The sequence below is a fragment of the Lycium barbarum genome, chromosome 3, assembly GCF_019175385.1.
Source record: "Lycium barbarum isolate Lr01 chromosome 3, ASM1917538v2, whole genome shotgun sequence".
NCBI lineage: Eukaryota > Viridiplantae > Streptophyta > Magnoliopsida > Solanales > Solanaceae > Lycium > Lycium barbarum.
The window spans coordinates 116,005,837-116,021,862 of NC_083339.1; the positions used below are offsets into that span (position 1 = coordinate 116,005,837).

Here is a 16,026-nt window from a genome sequence, read left to right on the forward strand (position 1 = left end):
TCGCACACTGAAGATGCTCTACCAGGCATACGTTTTCACAATTTAGGTTATGAAATTTCTAACAAACCCATTTGTTAGATCTGTCCCTAAAGGACACCATTTCGATAAAAAAATTGTTGTCATATATAGACTTAGAGATCCCTGTGACTCCATTATCTCTGTTCCAACAAAAGTTGTTAAGAGGATTAATTACCGTACTATAACATCCCAGTAACTAAGTTGAATTCAATTACCGTCTATTCAAATGTAATATGTACTTGTACACCAGAACCTACCTTTTAAGTATTATTTCATATATTCGCCTACGCGACTTGCTAGATGCTCATCAATGAAGTTTTCTGGTAGCCCTTCGTGCAAAACTTTGGAGATAAGAAGTTAAAAATTCACAAATAGTCAATTTTCAACCCCTGTACTTGAAAAATGGCTACTGGAGTTTCAACTTTCTACAAATGAAACTCCAATTACCCTTGTAGAAGTTACAAGTTGAAACTCCAACACAGTGACTATTTTTCAATTACAGAATTGAAGCCCACGCTATTACTAACGTGTGTGTGTGTGTGTTAGGGGGTTTGTTTGGGGGGGGGGGGGGGGGGGGGACCCACAAGTTCAGACTAATTACTTCTACAACGAAGAAACAGAAGCACTTTTCTAACTTTGTACATAATATACACTGGTGTCAGTCAGGTCAACTTCATTACATAATGATTCAGGAATGGAAGATTCAAACCCCTTGAGGTATGAAGCAATTTCATGAGAGGGAATGGTCATTATACATTCCTTTTATGGGGGAAAAGAGAAGCTAATTTAAATAAAAAAAAATGAAACAAAATAAAGAAAAGGGCCCAACTACAACAACCATTTGAACTAAATAAGAGAAAATCAAAACCATGGTTTAAAGAAACTTAGTATCTATGGCAAAACTGGAAACTGTATCTCAGTGTTTTGAAATGCATGGCAAATGCAAAGGCAAGTTGCCATAAATCACAAACAACGGAAACTTCTATTCTGATATTCCCTACACTTTGAGCACCTGGCGTATCCAGGGAAGAACTTTACATGCAATCGACACCGTAACATTACCAGTCTTCGTTGCAACAGCAGAGACAGACAAGTCGCCATGTTAAGCTCAAGCTGAATCCAGCATTATCCCCGGTCTACACCTGCTGCAAAGATTAGAAGCTCTCAATGAGACACAAGCTTCTGGCACAAAACAGACATTTGCTTTATCAAGTGATCTCATGTTGACTTCGGGTCTTACTGTTTCTATTTTTTCTTCAGGAGGAAACATTCAAGGAGTGCAAAACAAATCAATAATAATAGTAGTTCACTAGAAGAACCTAGCTACAATATTCTACACCCTTGATACACATTCCCAGCTCTTGAAGCAACTCAACAAGTAAGAAAGGTAAGCTGCCATTGCCAGGTAATTCATAAATGAAATGACAAGGTCATGAGAAAAATCATGCATGGCGCTACAAGCATTCAGACTAAAGTACTTCCCTAATATGTCTTCAAAGAATCAGTGCAACTCTGACTAGAAAGAGACAGCTGCGGCAATAAGTTCATTTGTTCGCCGTGTTTCCAAAACAACAGTTTGAAATAAACTAGGTTAAATATCACCCTAACTCAACCGGGAAACCTTGCTATTGGAAATCAGAAGTTTTGACTTCAAGGAATACGTTTAGCTCTTTTGAGGGAAGTGCAAACAAAAGCAATGTCGTGCTGCATTAAATCTGGAACCATTGCTGACACTACCGGTGCATCATTTCCAAGTTTCATCTTTTAATTTACTCTTCTAACGATGTATGTCGGATAAAACGGAAAGTAATCAGGTCAGGTCTCCATATGACCATATTCTTTTACGATTAAGACTCTACAGTTCAATTCAACTTCTTCAAAATAGCCCAGAAATTCTTGTACTTTTGGTATTTAAAGTGATAAACTTGATACTCCACATTTTTATGGATTAAATTCTTTATTTCACTGCAGCTCAGCAAGATCTTTCCAAAAGAATATTGCACTTCCCCTAGGCTATCAATAAATGTTTGGTTCAAGAAAAGTGAAAGAAGATCTTACCTGTACATCTCTTCAAGGAACCATTTCCATTCATGGAAATTGGTCCAAGCCGCCTCCTCTCTGGACCCAAGGATAAAATCTGTTGTATCCTTTCTGGCCAGACAGAGTTTAGTCTCCGAGCAAAATCCTCAACCTCCCTGATTTGGAGATTCAAATCAAGTTAGTAATCACATATCTTACCATGGGAATAGTTAAAGGAAACTTGCACCGTACAGACGATAGCAGCCCATGCTAAGACAAATATGGATGCATCTTTCTGTAATAGATGGTAATCGTAGTACTACACACACAGCCAAACTAGAACAAGCCCCTTAGTTAAAAACAGAATTCAGATGGAACTTCTACATTTCTCAAGGACAAATAATAAGAAATGACCACTGCTACATAATTAAAAGATTTATCAGTTGTTATCCATGCACCATAACACGTGGATGAGATGATAGTTCCATGTTGATAAAATAAATTCATATAATATAATAGGTAAGCAGATTCCAGCTAGAAGAATGCAAGCATTATAATGTTGATTTAACTTGCGGTTAGCACAATGTTTAGGAAAGACTACCAGAATATGAAACCAAGAAAGAAGTTAGTGCCAGTAAGGATTGTACGAAGGAAGCAGGTCAAACAAATGAAGTAGAGAAAATTCATGGGATACACAAAAGAGAGATAGATTGTCATAGGTGTACCCAATATTAGACCCAGTTTTAGAATCTAGAGTTTTGCGCCGGGGACCTATTTCACAGGAAAAAAGTCAAAAACACCCCAAAAAGCTTGGAATGTTACGTGCATGACAGGGTTAAGCTAACCGTTAAGCCACGCATTAATCAGCTTTTCGTGAACAAAAAAGAGTGGTATAGTACCCGTAGGGAACTAGTTTTCCCTTTACCCAAATAAGCATACCAAAATCTATCAAAAAAGAGAGAAAGAGGAACATACACATAAACTACTCACAATATAACACCAGAAATGCAGTCTTTCCATATAGTCGGGATAACAATCTTGCCATATAGTCAGGATAACAAAACTATCTCTAGAACACTAATATAAGATAAACAAACCTGTCAATTTCTTCCTTCCTTGCTGGATCTAACTCATCATCCATATCAAAGTCATCAAAGTCGAATTTAGATGAAAACATTGCAGATGGTGAGATTTGCAGCTTAGAATTTCTACTTGGAGAAGATCCATCGCTGATGTCACCATTTAGGTAGCCAGATGGAACACAATTAGCTTCCTGAGTACCAGCAAGGATCATATCAAAACAAATAAAATATAGTTACAAGAAACACATTCTCCTCTCTTACACACATGCGAGCAGAAAAAATAATACAAAGAAACAGAAAAGAACCTAAAGTCCATGAGATTCCAACCTTATTATAGTTTCCAGCTCCATTATTTGAAGAAGAATTTCTACCTTGTTCTTTTCTCCCTCGAGTTTTCTTTTTATTTTTTGCTACTCTTACACCCTTTGAGTCTGCAAAAAATAGAACCATGATACAATTAAAAGAAGGAACTTGTCACACACAAGACAAGAACAAGGTTCTCAAAACAATAAAGATTGGTTAAGAATCTTCCATTTCAGATAGGGGCTTGTAGAAACGAGACGTATACAGTTCTACATGGATTGAATAGCTAACCTACTCATGTGCATGTACTAATGACAAAGTCAAGTCTTTAAGACAAAGATAGATTCCAGTATTATAAGGTCCAGTGACCATAGAGACTACAGATATAATGATAATGCAGCAAAACATATCTCCTTATTGATAAGAGAACTTATGCAGTAATGCATTTTTTATTTTTTTATTTTTTTTTAAACTGGTAATGTTTATGCAGCAATGCATTTATTAAGAGCACAACAATGACGGATGCCCCCGATCATCATTTCGGCAAACTACAGATAGAAGCTATGATACGCAACTCCATTAACAAAGTTGTGCATTCCGGAACGTACTCTTAACCTTTCCATCAAAAGTACATCAAACCACTATATTTAGCCAGAAAAATAATGTAGTCGTCAAAAGAATCCACCCCCCAAAAAGGTAACTAAAGGTAGAAGTCCATAAACAAGGTTACATAGCGAAGCCAGGAAACTGCAATACAACTTCATCTAGTCATTGGCAATATATATAGAAATTAAAGTATGTAAATAGTTCAATTATCTTATTTATATAATATGTAGAAGTTAGAGCAACTCTACACAACAAATGAGGGTGTAAATGAAGTCCACAACTATACCTTGATCTCCACTATTTATGAATGACAAAAGATCATCAACTGATCTTTCATCTACGCGCTGCTCTTCTTCTACCTCAACATTCTGGAAAATGTAAATGAAGAGGAGCAAACCATTAATGAATTAACGCAGAATGAGAGAGATGCATATACAATCACGTAATAATTACATCAGTTCAAGTAAACATGACTTGAGAATAAAACGTGAGATAAATGTCAAAGCACCTTTAGTTTCTTTCTCTCATTTAATTCTTTCCTTTTTCTTGCATAGAGTCGATTTAGAAGACGGATGCGTGGATCATCCGTCATATTTCTCAAAGGTTCCAACTTCTCCTCCTGACGAAATACCATTTCAATGTAAGAACAACCATAATATGGAGGTAGAAGGCTATCAGAGTTCTCTACTAGTGAGACAGACCTCTGTTAGATCATCAGGCAAATGGAAAGTTTCACGTATTTCCTCAGGAGTTTTGCCTTCAATCACCCGAGCAAGTGCACGGCTCGTAAGGTCAACCACAGGCCTTAGCTGAAGGCTGTCAGCAGCAGAAGCCAAATCACATAACATCTTGGTATCTAACCGGACGAACTTCTCATCAAATGTCTTGCGCTCCTAGGTACGTAAACGACAACTGTTACGCTTAGGAAAGCAAATGATTGTACATCCCTATCACATAACATACTGAGCGCTGATTCTGCTTCATTTGTGGGTGTGTTGGGGTGGGGTTTTTTTTTTTTTTGGGGGGGGGGGGGGGGGGGGGGGGGCATTGTTTACAAAGAAGCAAGAAAGAGACCTTATTAGAACGGCCAGGAACTTGATGGAACCGACAAAAATCCAGTAATAACCCTAAGTTAGCAGGATTGACTCGTTCAGGAAGTTCTATTGCACAATTTTTCGAGGATCCCAAGCCGTTTTGAACTTCCCTGAATATCACAGGGCAAAATATGGCAACCTCTTGCTCCACTTGTTGGATTGAACCATCAACAGTTTGGAGCCAGATGTATGACTTCATCTGTACAGAATAACCGCAACGCAAATTTAGAAGTGGATATTGGAAAAGTTCAAACTGATTGGAGCATATAATATGGCGAGCAAGCAATAAAAATCTATGCCCACACCTTGGATGTCACACTACATTCCCATGCAAAAAAGGATTTTGGCCATTATCCAAAAGATTCAACAGTTTCTATAAATTAATAATTTGTACCCTGATGAGCAATAGCCCATAATAGCAACTACAATCATGCCATATCAGTTCTCAAGCAGGATCATACAACGCTTACAACATTTCAGGGCTATGGTCTATATGACGTAGAAGCAACATGCCATCATTAAATAAGAAGCACCTAACTCTTCCATGCAGTATTTTTTTTTTTGAAACTGAGCTAACTCTTCCATGCAGTATTTTTTTTTTTGAAACTGAGCTAACTCTTCCATGCAGTATGCATCGTTAAATTTAAGATAAGTCAAAAAAAGTAGTATATAGCTTAGCCAGTTCATCTTAACACAAAACAACTGCTATTCCCAAATCATGGCATCTCATAACACCTTAAGTGAATGCAACTCAAAACCTGACCGAGCAACTGATACAAGACAGCCTTAAAGGGGAATGGGCTTGGATGAGGATAAAAGGAATAAATGTTTTTTTTTATAATCATGGTGTCGGGGCCAACTTGGGCGCACCTCGACTAATTCCACGGGATACTTGCCACCTCCCACCAGACAAGTACCAAGTAACTCTGTCCACCAAGGCTAGAACACATGGAAAAAAATCATCTAGTGTTTTTGTCTCTGCTGGGAATTGAACCCGAGACCTCATAGTGCTCAACCCACTTCATTGACCACTAGGCCACACCCTTGGGTGCAGAATAAAAGTTAAAGAGTGTCTAAAATTCACATAGATCATAACCAAGTAGCCTTTTTTACTAGATAAATACGCCCAAGAACATAAAATTTCTCTCATACCTCTGGTTTGACGATCGCCATAGGACCTCCCGACATTAGCTGATCAATCTGACAAAACTGTTTATGGGCCTTCTCAGAATTAAGGTACAAATAAAGGTTCGATCTTAAAAGTACCGATGTAATGAACAAGACAGAAGCTTTAATTTCTTCAGAAGACAAGCATCAGTAACAGACAGCAAACTCTCGTAAGTAAACCTCTCCGTATTCCAACGAGACATGCACCTTCAAGGAGATGGTTTCATCAGTAGTATATTCTTCTCATAGAAAAAGCTCAGCAGGTTAAGTAAATTAGTAAACATTAATTAAAAAACCCCATATGAATCTAAATAGGAGATAAGTTAGTTCATTTCCATTTGTTGTCTATGCGAATCCCAACAAGGGTTTTACTTCTATATTTATTTTCTTTCCTTACTTCATGTTAATTCCCCTGCAACAATAATCCCTAGTATTCATTCCCACAGGAAATTCCAATCAGAACAAGATGAAACCGTCCACCGCCCTCTTGTATCTTTCCCCAAAAGAAGTGGAGAAAATTAGAAAGTAGGAAGAAAAAAATAATAAACAATCCCTAAAAATGAAATTTAACAGAGGGTATCACAAAACCTACAATTTTCACTTAATTGCTACCCCCATGCGTATAAGCTCATCAACATTTCTCAATTTAAACCCAATGAATGGCACGAGTTAATACCAAGAATCAAGAAGTGATATAAATGAACACCCACCAATTAAAAAACCCAAATTAAACCAACTCAATTTTTTACACAAAATTAAAACCAACACAACAACAAAGAACCAATCTTGAGCATAAAAAAAGATTCTTACCAACTAATCACAGAGGTAAATAAAATCATTTTCTCTGAAAGAAGTAATTAAATTCAGAATATGAAAAGGGTGAAAAATAGAAAAAGAAAGGATACCTCAAGAAACAATGTAGAGTTGGAGAACAAACAACAAGAGAAACACGTGGGGTTTTATAAACTAGCAAGAAAAGGGAAGAAGGGGTTTTTTTTTCCTGTTTTTTTGGCTCGACGTTTTGGTTGTTTCTCTTTTTTGTCCTTTTTTCCTTCCCTGGTAGGAGGGAGGATTAGTTTCTGTGGATTGTTTATCTGGTATAACAGGTGTTGTTAGTTGGTTCATTGCCATCTTTTTGCCTATGTGAATCCAATTAAAAGTCTTACACTTCTATCTTTACTTGCTTTCCTTTGTTTATCAACCCCTAGTATTCATTCCCAAAGGGCGTCCAAGAACAAGTTCCAAACCGCCCACCGCTTCCTGTCTCTTTCCCCAAAAAGAAGTGAGGAAAATTAAAAAGTAGAAAAGTAAAAAAAATAGACAACCCCCAAAAATGAAATTTAAGAGAGGTATCACAAAACCTCAAAACTTTTCACTTCGATTGCTACCTCTATGTGTATAAGCTCATCACCATTTCTCAATTTAAACCCAATGAGTGACACAAGTTAATACCAAGAATTTACACGAAATTAAAACCAATAAAGAACCAATCTTGAGCATAAAAAAAAGGTTGTTATCAACTAATCATAGAGGTATCCAAAAACCTCAAAATTTTCATTTCAATTGCTACCCCATATGTATAAGCTCATTAACATTTCTCAATTTAAACCCAATGAATGAAACAAGTTAAAACCAACAGACCGATAAAGAACCAATCTTGAGCATAAAAAAAAAAAAAAAAAAAAAAAAGAGGTTATTATCAACTAATCATAGAGGTATCCAAAACCTCAAAATTTCCACTTCAATTGCTGCCCCAATGTGTATAAGCTCATCAACATTTCTCCATTTAAACCCAATGAATGACACAAGTTAACACCAAGAATCAAGAAGTGATAAAAATGAACACCCACCAATTAGAAAAAAAAAAAAAAAACACCCAATTAAACCAACTCAATTTTTTACACAAAACTAAAACCAACACACCCACAAAGAAACAATCTTGAGCATAAATAAAGATTCTTGTCAACTAATCACATAGGTAAATTAATTCTTTTTTCTCTTGACAGAAGTAATAAAAAGGTGAAAAACAGAAAAAGAAAGGATACCTGAATGTAGGCGCAGAAATAATATAAGAGTTGGAGAAAAAAACCCAGAGAAATAATAGGTAGGGTTTTAAACTAGCAAGAAAAGGGAAGAAGGGATTTATTTCTTTTTTTGGCTCGACGTTTAGGTTTTTTTTTTTTTTTTTTTTTTTTTTCCTTCCCTGATAGGAGGGAGATTAGTTTCTGTGGTTTCTATATTGGTATTGGTAACAGGTAACAGGTGTTGTTATTTGGCACGTGAGAGTGAATGGTAGTTTACCAGATTCACACGGTTAGGGCTCTCTTTCTCTCAACGACAATGGTGGCTGCTGGGTTTATGAAGAAGGAGCCTACCTTACTACTTCTATTTTATTCTTAGATTAATGTTATGTACCCGCTTTATTATTTTGTTTTTATACAGGATAGAATAAGGTGAGGCTTTGGAGAGACTAAAATCATCCACTTAAACTTATTCTTTTATCACTCCATTTTTTTTTTCAATAGTTGTTTTAGAGTTTCTATAAATTTTGGGGGTCGTTTGGTATAGTTTTGGGCAAAAAATTTAGTATTGCCTTATTTCTTGTTTGGTTATTAATTTTGAGATAAGTTATATCATGATTTTAGAAAAGGTATCGGGAGATAAATTATTCCTACCAAATAATAGCACCAAGATTAGTTGACCCTGAATACAATAACCAAAATGACAAAAATACTCTTTAGGTCCCTCAAACCCCCTTTTCTATTACTTTTTCTGTTTCAAAAAGACTGTCTTTGTTTGACTTGACATGAAGTTTAAGAAATAAAAGATACTTTTGAAATGTGTAGGCCAAAACAAACCTTAAATATTTGTATGATGTAAATCATCTCATAAAGTTAAATTGTTTCTAAATATAAAAATGCAGCAATTTTTTGGGACAAACTAACAAGGAAGTAAGATAATTTTTTTGGAATGGAGGGAGTACTAAATAAGGTGAAGGGTAGTTTTGTAAACAAACAACTTCCTCTTAGAAATTATGTAATGCATGTTGTTTTTGATATAACAAACCAAACAGTTAATAAGAAATAATATCAGAATAACTAATCATAACATAATTAATCTCATTATAACGGGTGTTCAAACCAAAAGAACCTTACTTTGAGGGTAAAATACTCTCAAAAGATGATTTTATTTTAGAATACATACCTAAAATATTTTATTAACGATTAAAGAGTACTTAATATCACGTCATAATCTTCGCTGATATCGTCTACCTAGATTTGTGGTGATTTTCCTTCTTAATATTTCAATCCATCCTCCTCCTTTTTGTGTCTGTTAGTACGTTTTTATGATCACGACATATTTGCTTTATATTCTGTCTTTCTGTTTTCTTTTTTTGGTAACTAGTACTAACTTGTATTAATAACCGGGGGAATATGTACAAAGCAGCCAAGCTTAAACACAACTTGCTAAATTTTGATGGGATCACCCCTAACAGAAAACTCACTAGTAAAGAAAAGAAAACTAACTGCTAGCAAGTATAAGCTAACATCACACTAGCACTTAGTATCCAACACTACAATTCATCAATTTCAAGCCTTCAGAACTGGCAGTGCATCAGCCTAGGTTTTATTTTTGGAGGAGCTCTAACAGTGCAAATACAAACAACTTGGGCTATTTATTCTCCCTGCATCTCGCTTTCCTCAAAGATTCTTATGTTCCTCTCCCTCTAAATTGCAAATATGAACTCTGAATAGACCATCCTGATCAATTGAGCCTGCATAGATCTGCCTTTGGTGAACTGAAAATGTCTGATATTGGAGTAGCCAAGATTGCACAACCGGCCACTGAAGTTGCAACCATTGTATCAACCTCTTCCATAATACCTGAGCAAAATTACATTCAAAGAAGAGGTGGTCTCTAGTATTATCTGCACTATGACACATTTGACAGATAGGATCCAGCTGTAAGTTCCAATTTCTCAGCCTGTATGAGATAAGTGATTAACCTGTTCTGGATTTGTAGCCATGTGATGAATATAGTCTTGGGTCTAGCTGCATTCTGAAATAACAAATTCCTCCATGGGACTTCAGGATAATCTTCAATCAACTGAAGATATATACAGATTCTTAATCATACTTCTCGTAGCATTAACATTGGTTTGAACAAACCTTCAAGCATGAGCAAATATCGTCCACATGGTCGTCCTCCAGTTCCACGACATGCAGTCTTCTGCTATTTAATCTAACTAACCTTGGACAGAGAAGACTCGTATGGGCGAGCAGGGGCGGACCTAGTAAGCAGTCAGGGGGTTCGAACCCCCTTCGGCGAAAAATTGCACTGTATATACGAGGTGAAAATTATTTTTTATGTATATATAGTAGACGTTGAACCCCCTTAGCTTCTTCATTTATGGTTTCTTTTTATTTTTGAACCCCCTTGGCATAAATCCTGGCTCCGCCACTGTGGGCGAGTGTCACGGCTAAGGAAAAAGTCAGTTGCTAAACAATTATTCTATTTATAAGTCACGTTTTAGGGTGTAAACCCCAGTCCAAAAACGTGTAGAATACTTTGCCTCCAAAAAAATTATTTTCAGGACCATTAATTAATAGGCATACCAGGGACCATAGTGTTAATTAACAAGGCTTCCAATTGTGGCATTAATTAGAACGAAGAGGTGTATTGTTTCTAAACATAGAGTAGTTCAACGATTTGTTTTACGTAAGCAATATGCATTCACATTCTTCTCTTGGTCCCCGTTTTATAGATAGTCCTCGTTTAAATTTAAATTGTTTTGATTATTGATAAATCACTAATAATTCATTGGAGTGTGCCTTGAGATTGAAATCCTTTTAAGAATGGATAATTGTTGAATTTGTTCATAAATCTCCTTAAATTCTCTTTATGTGTTTCCAGTTTTTATAAGGATCTTCCTTAATCGTTAATATCTGATTCGACCTTATTAATTGCGAACTAGTATTCGTATCCGCACGATGCGAGGTCGATATAAAAAAAAAATTATGTAAAATAATAAAAAGCAAATGGTAAAAATTTACCCTGCTAATAAATACTTGATATATGTCTATATTTACATTCTTACCACCAAATATTAATTAATTTAATTTATAACTTAACCAAAGTAAATTAATACTATGATTTAGTGTAAAGACCAAGTGTGGATAAACTTTTACCATCAGAGCCTACCTTAACAGTCACACCAAGTTATACGCACTAATTCAAGGAAAATATGGTGACAAGAGTATTTGTTCTTTAAGTTGTGGCTTGTACGTTGATGCCTGATATGTTTCTCAAGGTCTAATTCTCTTCTGACGGGAGAGGTTTGTGTGGATCTCTTTGATGTTGAATGTCTAGAGATGATGATTGGGTGTATTTAGATGTTTAGAGTCTATATATTTAAGAATTTTGAAATTGCAGGGACACGACAAAATCATACTATTTCATTACTTAAAGGAGTAATTTACGCACGTAGGCACAACAAATAAACTTTTTGTCAATTCTTTATTCAATGTTGACATTTATGTAGTGTTTTTGTCGTGGTTTTGCATTCACAAAATTGTGACCAAATTATTTTATGAAATTTTTATCAAGCTTTCGCTATTTTTTGACATATTTATGGTTGATTTTAAATAATATATGCAAATTACAAAGCTTAAGAGAATCACAAATAATATTACCTAATATTTTTTTTGCGATGATTTAGATTGATAGGAAATAACGTGCAGAGCACGTTTATAGAGACTAGTATATCAAAAACTCATCCGATAATTTTGTTTGTAACCCATTTTTCTATATTACTTTTCTACTACTTAATACTACTCCCTCCGTCCCATAATAAGTGTCACCTTAGCCAAAAACACGCATATTAAGAAACTAGTAATGCATTGTGAAGTTTACCAAATTACCCCTATATAATAAAAATAAACTACTGTTGACACCCAATTTTGTCCCTCCTTTATTCCCATTCATTTTCTTGAGCTTCTAAGTTATTAATAAATCAAATATCTTATTTTTCGCCCTTACTTTATTATAATTCATACTACTATATTAATATTGTTAAGTATTAATATGTCGTACATCACTACTTACTTATTATGTATTGATCATAAGATATAACTTAGGTAATATTTTTACTCTATTATTACTTTGCTTATATTTTATATACTAATGATAAGATTATTATATTAACGCTAATTATGAAATTTATTATTATTGTTATTATTATTACTACATAATATATTTGATCTAATTTTGAAGCCCAAAATTTTAATTCAGTCCGTAATTAACCCTAAAAACCATTTGGGCTAAGGCCTAATTCGGCCAGCCCAACTCAAATGACCAGCCCACAAAATCCGCAACCCACATGTTAAATTCGATCAGCCCACACCCGTTTCCTACCCGACCCGACCGGCCCAACCTTTACATTTTCATCTTCTAAACCTAAAGAAAAGAATACAGCGTCGCAGCCCTCTTTCCTTTCCCTTCTCTCTCGTCTCTCCTCCCTTCTCTCTCCCTTCCATTTTAGCAAAACCCTAATCCCTTTTGTCATTCCAGACCTTGTTCGCCCATTTTGGGCAAAGCTTTCAATGCTTCTGTGTTCTCCTAGCTAACAGCAACGTTCGTTGCTCCGCACAGATCATTTCTATTTAACCTCTTTCCTCTTCCAAACAAGAAACGATTTTGCTTTCAACCATGGTAGATTTTTGTCTTGCCATTTCTATACAAGTTTCACTTCTCTCCTATCTTCAACGACTGAGTCAACGCAAGAAGACGAAATACTTTTCTGAAAATCGATTGATACAAAACAGAGATTTGTTCAAAATTCAAACGGATATATCAACCCAAATCCCGCCCAAAAAACAAGTGAAACCCCTAGTTTTGTCTACTATATATACACGGTCTTAAGTCCACAGCAAGGGAGGAAAAAGAAAAAAAAAAGGATTTTGGTGATACAAGGTGGTTTGCTTACAAAGTTCTTTTTAAGTTTTCTTTTAATCTGGTATTGAATCATTTTTTGTAAAAAAATACACTTTTGTTGAAATACGAGATCTGTGATAGATAAGATTATTACTCGATTAGCTTTCGTCGTCGCTGGGAAAAAGAATTTTAACTCCGATAGAGGCATTCTGATTTTTGACTCAAGTTTCGAATCCATTTCACAACGAGAGAGTAGATTCGAGGCCGTCGACATCTAATTCACTGTACCCAAAACAGGTCGGCAATTTCCCTTTTCCTTGTAGTTCATTTTCATTTCTATTTGATGCGTATATGAGTTGATTTCTGTAATAAGTTAAGCTATTATTAGTTGATGAACCATAACCCATAGCGTAGTCTGAATTGAATCATTCGTCTTCAGTATTCATAAACGTGTTAGTAATTGGATTCATGAAGGGTTAGATTAATTCCAGTCTTGTTTCCATATATTGATCACATTCCAGTTCAGTGTTACTTTATTAAAAATTTAGCTTGATTGAGTTTGCTGGGTTCAAATGCTAGTTTCTTTTCAGCTTTAGAATCCCATCCTGCTAATCTGCTTACATTTGTGCAAATCAGTCTTTGTTTCAATCCCGCTTGAAATGGAAAGACTAGTTTTCCTTTTTAACTTATGTGTATAAACATGCGAAGATAATTGTCTGGTTCTGTTTTGGTCCCATTTGAATCAAATTCGAAGCTCTTGAGTGATTGTCCTCAAGTGAATCAGTCACTAACAAATTTGCTCCCTAACTTTACAAAAAATGATTCTCTTTAAGTTTATAACAAATGTTGTTTACTAGATGCTTTCCCTTTATGAGCTGATAAAGTTCTAGTCAAGTTCATACTTGTTTCAAATCTGCAATAGTGATGTCTCTTTAATCATGATTCACAGATTTTTCTTTCTCGTTTTGCCTAGGAACCAAAGAAGTAGTTGCCCTTTTCTTTTAGTTGAATAAGAGGTTTGTTGTAGTATTTGTTACTTGACAGAATATTAATATATGTCTTCTCAAAGTTCTATTTTGGTTAAGTTCTTATCCTTACTTCAGTTAGTCTTAAGATTTAACATTGCCAAAAATAGTTTTGAGTCTAAAAGTTCAACCTATGTATTTTCAGCATTATATTAGCTTTTAAAACCAAAATTTGATCTAGTTGATTCAGGGTGATCAGGTGTTGTTTTAGGTTTCAGCAGTCTAAAACGTCCTGTAAGATGTATATGGATATCTGGCAGTACTAGTATGTTCATATGTGACTCAAATCTGTGAAGTATACCTCTGTGTTTGACTCTATTTCATTGTTGGAGGAATATGTTTGTTGTTGTGCATTTGATGAAAAAGATCTATGCTATATGTGTGTGTAAAGCATGAGTATTAAACTGAACTGTTTTCAGTTTCTGTGCGCAAAAGATAAAACTGGTTTTGGAAAAGATAAAAGGAATAAGTATAAATCCAGTGTTGTTTAAGAGAGAATGAAAGGGTGTCTTAACTTGAACTTTGCATGATCTCCTCTTTCAACTCTTTAAAATCTGTATGAGTCGTATTTGTCTATCTTTCACCATTTGTTAAATTGATTTACCCTCTCTTAAAACTAAAACATGCACTGGTTTCTCTTAAATATGAATTGATGATAGGCATTTGCTAAAATCCTTTCCAGTTTTTCTTGTTAAATTATCATCTTCATTTGGTCCCTACAATGTTGATAGAACAGACATGGATATCAAAACCCATCAGGGCGTGATGATTTTGTCGATGGGAATCTCTCTGATGGGAATTCCTGAATGTTTGCTTGTCTCGTTGATTTAGTTTGTGTTCCGTAAATGATGTAATACACTGTGATAAGAAAACACAAATGAAATTTTCTTTGCTTCCACCTAGATCTGCCTATATGATAAAGTCAAAATAGGTCACTGGTCTGTTTTTTTTTTTAACTTACATTATATACGTTTTAGTCTTATTTATTGATTATATACTAATCCTTTTCTTTCATTCTTATGCATGACTATTGCATACGAGTCCAAGAGACTCATCATCTTTTGCATTCGGTGTTGGGCTAAAGCCCAACGAAACTCTCTTCTTGTGTCAACCCCAATCCGCAGCCTGCAGAAAAAGAAAAAGGATGCTGGGCCAAAGCATATACGGCAGAAATATAAGACAGCAGCCTTAAAATGGGCCGAGCCCATTTAAACATATGTGTTTTCCGTTACTCTATTTTTGTGTATCTGTTTGCTTGCCCAATATCTATCTTATTTGTTATCTTTCTTGGCATAGACGAACTCTAATAGAATTAGTGGGATAGTTTAGTGATAATGGGTAGTTAGAATTTGAATTTGCTTTCATGGTTTAATAATTTAGCCTATTTCGTCAGTTTGAAATTTCTGTTAATTGCTCTTTTATAAGTCTAAAATGGATTGAGTAATCCGATCAAGAATTAAATCCGATTTCAAATTATCCGCCTACTTTAAATTATAACTTAATATTATTTTATAAACCCTTTTTTAGTTTTATGGTTAATTCTATTTAAAGGCAATAGATGACCATTTCTAATAGTGATGAATCTTTTTTCCAAACCTAATTCATATCTTTATTTTCCCCAAACAAGGCCCAACTTTCATAAAAGATGTAGTTCTATTCTTAGACTACTTTTCACATAGTAGTAGGGAGTTAATTTGTTTATTGCCTTCTTGATCTTATTTATTACTTAATAAGCTAAGCAGTTAAAAAATGAATTAATAATCGATCATTGAATTCCTA

The 16,026-nt window shown here is 35.0% G+C and overlaps 1 protein-coding gene across 3 annotated transcripts; it reads right to left on the reverse strand.

Annotated features, from left to right (window-relative positions):
• Nucleotides 1-644: 644 nt before the first annotated feature.
• LOC132631938 (SKP1-like protein 21) lies at nucleotides 645-8,708 on the reverse strand. 3 transcript variants are annotated; one of them, XM_060347692.1, is made up of 10 exons: nucleotides 8,335-8,708; nucleotides 6,275-6,331; nucleotides 5,103-5,321; nucleotides 4,730-4,921; nucleotides 4,537-4,647; nucleotides 4,315-4,396; nucleotides 3,447-3,550; nucleotides 3,135-3,310; nucleotides 2,077-2,213; nucleotides 645-1,163 (listed from the first exon to the last, which is right to left on the reverse strand). In XM_060347692.1, exons 2-10 carry the CDS (start codon nucleotides 6,308-6,310, stop codon nucleotides 1,144-1,146), a joined length of 1,077 nt encoding a protein of 358 aa, XP_060203675.1. In that variant the 5' UTR covers nucleotides 6,311-6,331; nucleotides 8,335-8,708; the 3' UTR covers nucleotides 645-1,143. The 3 variants fall into 3 exon arrangements, with proteins under 3 accessions (XP_060203675.1, XP_060203676.1, XP_060203674.1); XM_060347693.1 differs by having other exon boundaries at nucleotides 645-1,160; nucleotides 6,275-6,496; XM_060347691.1 differs by having other exon boundaries at nucleotides 6,275-6,496; nucleotides 8,335-8,707.
• Between the last annotated feature and the right edge of the window lie 7,318 nt (nucleotides 8,709-16,026).